Source organism: Thalia democratica, chromosome 8, assembly GCF_965202585.1.
Source record: "Thalia democratica chromosome 8, ktThaDemo2.hap1.1, whole genome shotgun sequence".
In the NCBI taxonomy this organism is placed as follows: Eukaryota; Metazoa; Chordata; class Thaliacea; order Salpida; family Salpidae; genus Thalia; species Thalia democratica.
Genome location: NC_139172.1, coordinates 41,377,614 through 41,390,908, shown reverse-complemented (window position 1 = coordinate 41,390,908; position 13,295 = coordinate 41,377,614). Strand labels below are relative to the sequence as shown.

Sequence of the window (13,295 nt, the reverse complement as noted above, 5' to 3'; positions counted from 1 at the left end):
CTATCTAATAGCTATCAGTAAACCTGAACAAACTTTTTTTATTTTTTTTTTATAAAATTTTTGTTTTTTAATGTTTTTAGATTTTGTTGTACCAGAATTTTCTAAATATTGCAAGGAACATTTCCTAAAAGTTTAAAGTAGTTATCACAAAAAATGAAGGAGGAGATATATTTTTAGTGAATTCTAATTATTTACTGTTTTATTTTGCTCCTCCCATAAGGAGCCTATTGTTGCTTCCGAATTTCGACCCCCTATATCTCAAAAATTATTTAGATTTATTAAAATCCATAAAAAGTATCTTGTAGCTTATTAAAAACTATATAATGTAAGATCAAATTGTGAAAAAAGTGTTTTATCCCCCCTATGCCCCTATAAGTATTTAAAAGGAGTGGCTACCCTGTAAAAAATAGGTTCACATAATAAAAAACATGTTAAGTAATAATATTATTTTAAAAAAGTAATACTTCAATTGTGCTGCAAAATAGTAAAAAGTGTTTTTTTTTCTTTATGGAGCAAAAAAATGAATAAGTAAAAATAAATTAGTTGATAAAAATGTTTAGATAAATCATGTACTGTACAAAACTGGCAAAACCAAACTTTATTGCTGTGTATCTTAATAGCAGAAAATATAAATCAAATCTTAACAATATGTATATATATATATAACCTGCAGAAGCAAATAGAAATAAGATATAACCCATAACAAACATGGTCGATTTTGTAAAAAAGTTCAGGAGGTCCAAATCGGTTTTCAGGGACGAAAACCCCCCGTTGAGCAACTCAAACAGCTCAAACGAGGGACACAACAGCAATGAGACCATCTCAAACAATCAGGTCTCATCCGAGGACTCTCTTAACGAGGGAGGATCGTTGAGGATGCCCAAGTCGTGGAGGAGGTCATTAAGGAAGCTGGCCTGGAAGAAGAAGGATAAGACGGAGGGGGGAAAGAATGAAAATAGTAAAGAGGAAGAACAGAAAAGTTTGTTTTGTTGTTATTACAAAGTTTGACTTAAATTCTATACAACTGATTTACATAGAAATAAAAATTTTCAAATTATATATTTTTTACTACCAGGTTTAGGTGGCAAAAAATTACGTATTTTACAAGTATAATAAAATAGTAAACCATAGAGCAATCTTTTTAGTTAGGAAAAATAACCATACAACTGATTTACAAAACACTGTTTTGTTTGTGTGGTCTTTTTGGTAAAATTTTTACAAAAAGGACAAACGGTGCTGAGAAACAGGTTGAATATTTAATTTATATATTACTCTTATATAAGTATATTTAATTTTACTATTACACTTCCACCTAAATGGGTGCAACTAATTTTGGTCAATTTTTGTTTTTTAAATTAATTTCTTTATGACTTTTTTATGATACACTTCAGAAAATAATAAAATAATTTTAACAGCAATAAATTACTTAATAGTTTGTTTTTTATTTTTACTTAATATATGTTTTTTTTTGTAATGTCAGTTAGCTTTTGATATTTTAAAAATCATATTATTAAACATGAGTTAAAAAAAATTCATCATTTTATAACAAGTATATTTCTTTTAAAGTGTAAAAGACTAACTTTAATTTTTTTTAAAATATTTTCCTAGATATTAGATATAATTGTTTAATATATTTAAATACTCACTTTTGTAGACAAAACAATCAAAATAAGTTTCCAAACAATATTAGTTTATTTACTATTAACTCTATGATAAATTAGTCTCATTAAACATAATCTATTAAAAATTATGTTTAAAAAAAAATATTGTTTCACTTATAAAAACTGATTATAGTTTTTGTCAAATATTTTTTTTCTATTCAAAAAAAGACAATTAATTATATACTCGTTTAGAGAATAAATAATATTCTAATAAAATATAATTGTCTTTTAGTACCAAAACAAAATTGAAAAAAAAAGGTATGTTATTAAGTACCTAAATAACATTATGTTGTCCACTAGCTTGAGTTTCTTTCTTTTGTGAAACATATTAAAAGATGAAAGAATTTTTCAAGTAATTATCAGTTTCACTTTTAGAACACAAATCACTTTTGTTCTTTAAAATTTTTGAAACAAACATTATAACAAAATGGTATTGTGTCATTTGTGTTCTTTCAACATGATGTAAGTTTATCATGCATGTTAGAATATAAAGTTTTAGTAACAACATAGCTTCATTTAACCTTTTAAATATAAGCTTTTTTTCTTACTGCTACCATAACCAAGTTTTTAAACTAAAATGTATTTTCTTAAGGTTTCCAGTAACTTAATGATTTTATAACCTCGAAGGCACTCAAATAAAGTTTTTAATCTAGTACAAATGGCTATAATATTGTGCTTTAGAATGGAGTATGATTTTTTCAAATTAAGGTTTATTTGAATTTTATGAATATCAAAATATTTTTACATTTTTATAATTTTCAGCAGGTAACGAAAACATTCATGAGCCACTCAGCAATAGATGGTCATATTCAACTGGAATTTGTAGTGACAAAATACACAGCAGTAATAAGGTTTGTGAAAAAATTTCTTTTAAACTTTTTTTTTTTTTGCTTCACATTAAAATGCTGAATGCTTTTAAAAATTTGTTTTTGTTTCAAAATTTTATTAACACATTAAGGTTTGTATGAACATGAGAATATACTTATATCTAGTTTCGACATAACCAATTTTTCATTTCATCACACTAATGAAATTTTTATTAAGATTTTTTTTAATTTATTTTATACGTAAATATACTTTTTTTTTAACTTTTTTTTTACCACTCTTGAAAAAAATATTTTCTTGATATCACTGTTAGCACATGTTTATTAATCAAGTATAAGTTTTTTAAGATTCTTTTATATTTTAAAGAACTACTAACTTATTCAGTCATCTAAAACTCTTTGAATAATTTAAGCGCATTAAATTTAAGATAATTGAAAAATGCTTGAGTATTTTTATCTAAGAAAAAAAGTAGAATTTTTCTTTTTCAAACCTAAGAGATAAACTAAAGTTTATATAATATTAGGCGTTTATGTTTTATGGTTTTAAAAGTAATTTATAAATTAAAAACTTCTTAAAAAATTTAGATGTAAGTTCAACAACAACTTAGAGATAAATGTATTAAAATAGTAGGATAACAATTTTATTTACTACAGCTACATAACTACTAAAACTAAGACTTAAAAAAAAATCGGCTCAGCTTTTTAGGTATATAGTTTTAACCTTTAGGTACAAAAATTTAAAATTTTCTTTATAATTGAACAAGTAAAACGTTTTAAAGTCATTTGATTTAATTTTTTATATAAATTGTTCTTGAACTGTTTCTAAGTATATTGATGTAAATAGTTTAATGTTAAATACATATTTTCTTTATTTTTGGAATGTATTTTTTATATAAAAGAGAAATATATCAATTTATTTGGTCCATAAAAAAACTATTTTAAAGTTTTATTTTTTATTTTTGTTGACGGTTTAGGTAATCAAACATTTAACAGCAATTGCTACTTTAATATATTTTTTCCAACTTTTTAGTATAGATTACATACAAAAAACAGTCTTAAAAAACATTTAAATCTTAGTTTACTTTTTGTTGTGTGAAAAGGAAGTCATAAAAAAAAAGAAAATAAACAATATTTACAAAAATGTTTTCAAATTATAAAAATAATTATCATAAAACTATAAACACAAATTTTGTTAAAATTTCGTTTTTTTTCTTGGTCAAAAATATATCTAAAATAAAACTTTTTAATTTTACCTCTTCAATTAACTTCTAAACTACTATTTTTTAAACAAATTAATAATAATTCAAATAAAAAATTATGATCTGTTTTTAAAAATTTCAAGAAAAGCTTTTAAAATTGTACATAAATAAAATTATAACATACTTTTCAACATAAAAAAAAGCTCTCATAAAATTGTTTTACAAAAGTTATTATATTTTACTAAATAACCAGGCACTGATCAATATGAAAACACACTGAACTTACTTTAATTCAATTTACATTTGTTTTATAGCCAGTTGAAAGAAAATCTTCTCAGAAACGGGTTACAAAAAGCGCCAGTATTTTGGACGATGACGAGTTTCAAAGTTTCAAGGAAAAAGTGGACTTTAACAAGGATGGGTCCATATCGTTTAGGGAAGAATTCTTCAAATCGTTCGATCAGAAAGTCGGAAGATCAAAAATTGAAAAACAAGATAAAAACAACGAAAATTTTCTCATCGGTTAGTGTCTGTTTTAAAATGATATACAGTTCAAATCAGAGTTTTCGATTTAAGTTTTATTTCGCTTATTTTATTTTCATTTATACCTACTTAACTCTTTTTAGCAGTTATTTTTTTACTAAAACAAGTAGAGTGAAGCTAGTTCATTTCAATTTTGCTCTTTATTAGCGTAAAAACTAATGAACTTATAATATTTTCACTGTTTCAAAACAATAGTTATTTTTTTCGTTTTTGTGTTTGGATTTTGAAACCGAATAACTTTTGAAAAAAGTTGTGGGATAAATAAGACGTTGTCAGCTTTCGTTATACTATTAGTCTGGTGGTTATATGTTTCTATTTTTAGAATTGTTATTTATATCAGCTTATTATGGATTTGACAAGAAATAAATTACAATGCAATAAATCAAAATAAAACACATTCCAAATTAAATATTTCTTACAAGTAATATTTTCACACAATCCTTATATAGAAGTTTTTCATTTGTTTTAAATTTCTAAAAGGTTTATGTGAAATAGCACCTAAAAAACTAAAAACAAGTTTCGAAATAGTTTCTAAGTTGTTTAAAGTGTAACACAATAAAAGGTTTGTATTGTGGCCTCATTGCAATTAAGCTTCGGTAACAATTATAAAAGAGAAAATTACAATGAAATGTTACATTGTAAGAAATAGCATGATTGATTAAAATTTCACTAGTGTCTATAAATAGTAATATGTGTACCATGTGTAGTATTTTATCTTGCACAAATATTTTTATGCCAAATTTTCTCATACAAACTTAGTAATAAGGTGTTTTTATATTTAGTGTAAATAATTATTTACAAGTTTCAAGTATCTTTAAGGAAAATCTACAACTTAAAAGTTAATATTAAAAGTAACAAGTTCTTGTTTTATGAATAATATTAAAAATATAAACAACATAAATGTGAATTAAAATATAGTATAAAGTAGTTTATTTACAAATAAATAAAAGTTTATTTTTTGACTTTATAACCCTTTTTAAAAGTTAGTTTTGTTTGTTTTTCTTTTACTCCGAGTATCCTGTTTCGTACAAAACACAAACATACAAAAATACTACATGTATTTTATATAATCCTAATTACTCGTCATAAAACAAACACATTAGAGCTTACACATGATTTTACAAAAAGTTATTCATTAACACAACTGTAATATTATACTGCTATGTTTAAAAAATAAACTTTTATTTTTGCAGTTCATAAGTTAAGTAAGTTTGTTTGTGTATTTTATACCTTTTGTTCAGTTATTAATTGTATTTGAATTTGTATAGTTTTTGTTGTGTTTAAAAGATAATAACCTTATGTTAAGTTTTTTATCTTTGAAAGATTATTTGCGTATTAGTTTAATGACTTTATAAAAAAGTATAAACAGTACAATAACTTTCTTACAAAGTAGTTTAGAATATCATAAACTTATTTATTTTTATAAGTAAACGTTTAGAATTAAATAGTGTGTTACAAATGTTATAAAATGTATACCTCCTTTGGCTGTCTTAAAAATACAACAAAAAATAAATTTTGAAACCCCTAATATAAAGTTGTGTTTAAAAAACTGTATTACAGTGTAGGTTACGTAAAATTTTTACTTCAAAAAAGTCGAGTATTTAGCTGATTTGAAAAACTGATAACTTTGTAATAGTAGCGAGAAGGTTGATCAAAACAAAAAGTAGCTTGAGGCAGTTTAGTTTCGGTGAGAAAAATCAAAAATTGAAACGACAAACTTCATAAACTGAACACTTCAACGTGAATAAATGTTATTTGTCCTGAAATGATAACCTTTTTTCTTTTTTTTGTTGATTTTTTTTCACACAAAAATAACTTTAGGTCTTTGATGATTTACACTCTTTGAACAGATAATAATAAACATAGATTTTTTTTTTTAATTACCATTAAAAGTGAAAACTTGTACAAACAAATTTTGAAAACAAATGCTACTTGTCTTAAAAAGTTTAAGTTTATAAGTAACTAAAATAAATTTTACCAATTTCATTTTTCAAAACTTTTTCTAATAGAGTCGTACTACTCAAAAAACTGACAATTATTGCTGATATATATGAAAAATTAAATATTTTTTGAAAATGATTAAACTGTAAGCTTGTGCCAATACTTTCAATTATATTCCCACGTTAAATAGAAACAAATTATCAGTTTACAGGAGGCATTATTTCAAAGTAAATAAATATTTTTTGTTCAAGGAAGTAGAGTTTTCTAATAAAACTTTATTGTTTTAGAAAAACATCTTAAGGATTTCTTAAATTAAACATTTAAAGAAGATATTTAGTTTAAAGAAACCCAGTAAATTTTTTTAGACTTTTATGGAAAATATTTAATCTGAAATGGCTGCATTAATTATTCAAGCCAAATTTTCCACATATTATATAGAACAACTACTTTGAGTACATTTACTATATAAAACTAAAAACAAAAAGATTTTTAAATTAAAAAACAAATTTAATCAAATAATTTTTTCTATAAAAAATTTGCATGTCAATCCTTAACATATTTTTTTGCATTTTCGATTTTTTTATATTTTTTGTATAAGTTACACATAAGTTTAAACTTTATTTAAACAAATAAAAGATAATTTATTTGTAGATTAAATTTAAATTTATGTTGGTCATGTTTGCAGTTTTTTGAAGTCTGTTATATCTTTTTTTATGTTTTTTTTTGATTAAATGTTAAAATAAAATTAATTTAAATTATTTTTCCATTATTATAAAAATAACATTAAAATTTAGTAGCAGTTGTGTTTGCCAACAGTTAATAGAACATTTATAAGTGAACACAGTTGACCTATAAATTTTATAAAAATAATGTATACCAAAATACGTTTTTTAATTATTTATGTAACAATATTCTTGTAATATAAATTATTTCCCAAGTTTTTTAAAACTAATCGTTCTGTAAATAGTTTCATGTAAAACTTAGAGAATTCAACTCAATTTTTTTTATATAATTAAGTAAGTAAGTTATTCTTTGTTATAATACCTATAATAACAACCTTCATAAGTTTTTAGTGTTACACGTTTAATAACGACAACAGACGTGTATAAATTAATCGCTAATCAATGAAGATTGTATTGTTATCATTTATTTTGTTTTACTGTGTCTAGTTTTTTCAAGAGTTTATTTATAAAGCATAGTATTTTTTTGAGTTTAAAACTAAGCGTTCTAATGTTTATCCTCTTACATACCGACGAAAAAGAAAAATTCACTTTAGGAATATTTTTTGTCAGATTAAAATAACAACCAATTACTTCGAGCAGTTTTCTAAAACTTCAAACAAAAACGCCGCGCTTTCACTATTATGAAGTTAAAAAACATTTTCTCGAAGCTAATACGATTGTGTAAGATATATTAATTAAACATTTTCAGACAAATAAAGTTGTTTTATTTTTATTGCTTTTTAAATAGTTAAGTTTTTACAAATTTTCAAAAAGCTACCTACTTGCTTTATAGTTTGTTCACCTTGTAAAAACAACCAATTATTCCTGGCGCTTACCAAACGAAAAATCTCAAACTTCAAACAAAACGCGCCCGTCTAAGAAGCTTGGAAAATTGAGCTCGTTTCTCTTAATCAGATTAAAATACTTGTTGCCTCGCTTCGACTTGTATTGCATAACAAATATCACGTCAGTTCAGAAAACAACACCCCCCTATGTAGTTTTTCAAATTGAGTTTAATTAGATATATTTTTGGTGTTAAACTCATCAGTTATAATTATCGTGATCGCAAGCTAACTTCAGATGTCAAAACTTGTTGATGATTGTGATTTATTTGTTTGTGGTATTATGAATATTTATGCGTTTCTAACTTTGTAAATACTGTTGGAACACAGCATAAACTCAGTTTTAACTAAAATAGCACATACTAATTAATGTCAAAACCGGTTTAAGAAGGTTGATTTATTTGCAGATGATTTTAAAATATTTGTACGTTTTATACCTGGTAATAAGTGTTTTTTAAATAAAATTTTTAGGGTTCTTAACTTTGAAAATTGAACTAAACATAGTTTGGCAGTTGATAAAAAAGTGTAGTTTATACAAAAGTGTTTAGTGTCACTACATAAAAGTTTTAAAAATGAGTTTATTGGTTTATAAAAACAAATTGTACAGTAATCTTCCTTTATTGTACCAACATATGTTTCTGTGTGTTAACGAATCAACACACTTCAACTGGGTTCTGTAAAAAATAATTACTGTAATGAGAGAATAGAAGCATAGAATAAAGTGGGTGTATACATGTTTTTCATTGAAATAAAATAATCTCTACAGATAATAGTTAATAATAGATATAATACTTAATATCAAATCCGACTGTTATAAAACTATATAATATTTTAATTATTAAGTCTAAAACAAGTAAAGTAAACTAAAATACACAACAAAACAACAAATCATAATATAAACATTAAATCATAAATTACTTAACTTTTTTTATTCTATTCTACTTTATTCTATGCTTCTATTCTTTCATTATAGTAATTATTTTTTACAGAACCCAGTTGAAGTGTGTTGATTCGTTAACACACAGAAACATATGTTGGTACAATAAAGGAAGATTACTGTATAATTTGTTTTTATTTATATTCCAGTGAAGTTACTTCACTAGGATCTTTTATTAACAAACGATTAAACCTATATTTTGAACAGTTATTGGTTTATATATTTTTTGTGATATAAGAACATTTTAATTTTAAATTTATGCTATTTATTAAAAAAATACTTTTTAACATAAAAAAATACTGAAAATAAATGAAAAAATAAAACATTTTTAGCCTAATGATGTGTGTAGAAATATTTTTAAAACTTGTTTTGTTACAAATAGTTACTTATTCAGTTACTTGTTACAAATGTATTTTAACAATGATAATGTATCAGTGCACTCAAAAACATTTTACATTTCTTGCTGTTTTTATTGCATTTATATAACAAAACAAACATGTGATTGTTCTTGTTTTGTTCACAAGAAAACTGTCAACTTAAAAAATAAATCAAAGAAATAAGTTTTTTTTTTTTGTTAAACTTCCGTATTACGTTTGATCTAGTTTTTTTTTTCTTTTTAATGTAATTAATAATTAAAACGAGGTTTGCTTTTACGTACTCTACTGACGTGCAAGCGAATTTAAATAAAAAAGAGGTAATTTAAACTTATTTTACATATTAATTAAAAATAATGAAACAGTATTTTGTTTTAAAAAGTCAGTTTTTTTATAAATTACTGTTTTTCAATTTAATACATTTTTAATGTCGAATAACAGTTTTATTTTTTGCACAGCTTTTTTGTAGGAATGTTTTTGTAAGGAAGTAGTTAATTTAAAATATAGTAACTTAAAAGGTTGTTGTTGTAAAAAATTCCCATTAAAAGGTTATTTGATATCACGTTCTTTCTACAGTTTAATTGCAATAAAAAATACATTTTCATAAAATTTAATGATTTTATTTTTTTGTCAATTTAAATATTAGTTTTATAAACTTTTTATGCTTGTAATTCATTTAGTATTTTGCTTTGTAATAAATATTAAAAAACGAACATTTTAAGTTTTGCTATAAATATATATAATAGAAGTAAACTTATATACCTAAGTTAAAAGTGACAAATTAACAGCAAGTTTATCAAAGCTTGCAAGACTACTGTAAACCAAGTGTACTAATTAAGCCCAGAAATTAAAGTAACATGCACAAAAAACTGGTATAGAAAGTTAAACACTCTTCCCTTACTTCTTTTCAAAGTTATTTTCAGCAGTTATTAAAATTTTCCAATATGTTGAACAATAGCAAATTTAATTACAATGTAATAACTATAAATTTTCATAAAAACTAGTATATATGCTTAACATCTATAAACTATAATTTTATTATATGATGTATACTGATCTAAATAACTTGGATAAGATTGTAAACCTTTAGGAAATTGCTTGAACTTTTAAAAATAATAACACCACAGAACCAAAGTTTAGTTATTTGATAAGCCCCAAGTCGTTATTGCGACGTAAGTTTTATACACCCTATATAGATAGTTATTTTATTTTTGCAGCAGCAAATATGAATGCAGATGAGATAAGAAGAAGTTTGGCTCCTTCAACATCGAGTTACCAATTGGTTGATTCGGATGCTTCAGATACTGAACAACCAAGTGATCTTCAAGTTAGATATTTGTATTTATTTATTTTATTATTTATTTTACTTCAACATCGAGTTACCAATTGGTTGATTCGGATGCTTCAGATACTGAACAACCTTCTGATCTTCAGGTTAGATATACTATTTGGTAATTATATCATTTTTTATTTTTAATTATTTTTCCAATAAATTTTCAAAAATAGGTAATAGTTGGTAAATCAAATTTACTTACAAGTTAAATTTTTGAACTTATTTTATTTAAACATTTTAACATCATTTCTGTTTATTCAACTAACCATTTTTCACTACTACGTTTATAAAAAAAATGTGTTATTTTTTTAACATATCAGTGATTTTTAAATACGCTGGAGGAGGCAATGCAGCAAAAACTAAAATATTTTTTTTAGTCATAGTTTTCATTTTAAAATACTTATTCAACTGGACCGTAAAATATTTTTTCAATTCCAAATAAAAGTAATAACACTTGAGTTTGTTTACATTGCTCTGCTCCCATCCGGTGGTATAAAATGTATATTATATTTTATTCCAAGTGAGTGCTAATAAGATTTATATATCTGAACTTGCTCAATAATAAGCTGGGGCGTTTTATTTTTTGTTTTTTATATTTGTTTAGAGTCTTTCAGAGAATTTAGTTTATTCAGTTCTAGGCTTTTGCTTTTTTAAGGATGAAAAGTGTAAAGGTATCTTTAAATAGAAATAAATTTATATTTATTCTCAATTCAATTCAGTCTTAACTTATACCTAGGCTAAAATAGGGATCGAAAAAATAAAATATAACCAAGTTTAAAACGAGTTTAAAAGTTTTAAGTTTAGAATAACTGAAATAAGTATAAAAAAAGTTAAATTATGTAAAAACCTTCAAAGCAAAGTCTCAATCAGTTTCATTCAATTATACTTTTCTTCTGACACCCTTCAAAACAAATCAAATTTTTTTTGCTAAAAGACTTCTTCAAAATTTTAACAAAACTAAACAAGTTTTCAGACAATTAAACTTTACCCTTACAAAATGCTTTACCCTTAAATTTAATTTGTTTTTAATCACCAAAAGTCTACATGTTTAGTCACCTTTAAAATATTTTTTATTTTCTTAATTGTTCCATCAACCCCAAGATGTTTGTGCATATTTTTTATTAAACAAAAATCTTGGTTAGGAATTGTGATAAACACAGAAAACAGCTGGTTGAATTTTATAAGTTTGTATTTTGTATAAAATATGATTAAGAATATAACTTATGGTAGCATATATGTTTAAATTCACAAATAAAACTTGAGTTTGTTATCTAAAACTAGTTTGTTATATTAATCAAACCCAGGTTGATTGTATGCACATATATTTTTTAATAATTAGTCTTTTATTTACATGTGTGCCACAAAAGAAGTGGGACATTCTGTGTTAATATATATATTTATAATTAAAATACTTTATATTCAGGACATTGAAGAAGTGCTGGACGGAATGACGCTTCGGTCGGGAAGGTCGGCGACTTTCAGCAGGCGGGACGGGAGAACTGATACGTTCAGCAGGAGCGACACTTTTAACAGCAGGCACGGCAGAAGCGACACTCTTTCGTCCGGTCAGTTGAAATGTCGTTACTGAGTTTTTTGTATATAAAAAATATGTAGGCTAAACATAATAGCTAAGTATTAAGTCTGTTTTTTATAAATTTATTTTTGTAAAAATTATTAATAGTTTAGCTATTTTGTTTTAAAAAGTAGAAGTCAACAAAACTTATAAAGTGTTGTAAAAAATTTCTATCTAGCCTAAACGGTATTTCATTTTAAAATTCGATTAGCTCTTTAAGTAAGGGTTGTACTGAATAGTACGTTTTGTATGAATAAAAGTCTTATTTTAACAACAGTAGCTGATATATTTGCAAAAAAAACTTTGTTTAATTATTTTGAGGATTTATAGTCAGGTATTAGTTTTAATAAATGTTTAAAATAATAAAATGAAGTTTAGAAATATATGTTGGAATAAAAGCGATTGTGAAGCACCACTTCAAATTTCTTTGTTGTTTTGAATGTTTCATCGCTGCGTGCCACTATGCTCTTACATAAGTTTATCATAAATTATTTAGTTGGTAGTTTTTTGGCTGGAATAAATTTTTATGGGGGTTTAGTTTAAAAACAATTAAATAGTAACACTTAATTATTTTATGTAGTTTTTAATTTGTTAAAATTTATTAACGTTGTATTAAAAGTTCAAAAGTGTAAAATAATATTTTGGACCGTCTGATATTACTCATACAACTTCTATGTTATACAACACCACTTTAAAAAATGTGACGAATAATTCAGTTTTAAGTTGTATATATAATTTATGTATACCATTTTAGCCTAAAACTGAAAAAATTATGTAATAGTAGATTTGTTATAAAATTATTAAATTTAGTTACTAAAGACATCTCTGTAAAATAACATGTAAAAAATTTTAAAGTAGTTTAATATTTATGAATTTAAAGAGATTTATAATAAAGTTTTTATGTTTTATAAACTAGCAAGCTTTAAGACTTAAAAAAAAGATAACGTATTATTAAAACCTTCAATAACATTCATTTTAAATGTTGTTTATATATAGTTTTTTGATTTTCTTATAATTTTAATTAAGTAACTAGATATACTTAACTAAGTTAAGACAACATTGGTGTTTAATTAGATGTTTTTGTGTCTCGTAGTTTTTTACACGAATTGATATATATTTTAATGACAGATAAAACAAGTTAATAAACAGTTGTAGGGTACAAATTTTTTGTATAATATTTAAACTATATTTTACTAAGTTAAATAAATAATTTTTAAATAAACTAAATAAACAGTTGATATACATTTTACAAACTTGATCAGTGAGTTGTAAATAAATGAAGCAAAAAAAAATTGTAAGTTTAAGTTTTTATTAAAACATAACTGTTTTAGTTAAACACATTGCAG

The 13,295-nt window shown here is 23.9% G+C and overlaps 1 protein-coding gene across 5 annotated transcripts in view; it reads left to right on the top strand.

The window, feature by feature from the left end:
• Positions 1–680: 680 nt before the first annotated feature.
• Positions 681–13,295, top strand: part of LOC145841978 (rho guanine nucleotide exchange factor 10-like) — a 39,206-nt gene continuing 26,591 nt past the window's right edge. For 3 of the 5 annotated variants that reach the window (XM_082949304.1, XM_082949303.1, XM_082949299.1), the window contains exons 1-5: positions 681–979; positions 2,424–2,512; positions 3,999–4,206; positions 10,261–10,370; positions 11,800–11,941. In XM_082949304.1, the coding sequence (XP_082805430.1) occupies positions 709–979; positions 2,424–2,512; positions 3,999–4,206; positions 10,261–10,370; positions 11,800–11,941 (820 nt within the window). In that variant the 5' untranslated portion in view covers positions 681–708. Of the gene's footprint in view, positions 980–2,423; positions 2,513–3,998; positions 4,207–10,260; positions 10,371–11,432; positions 11,561–11,799; positions 11,942–13,295 lie in introns of those variants that run through there. The other 2 variants (XM_082949302.1, XM_082949305.1) reach the window with 2 other exon arrangements.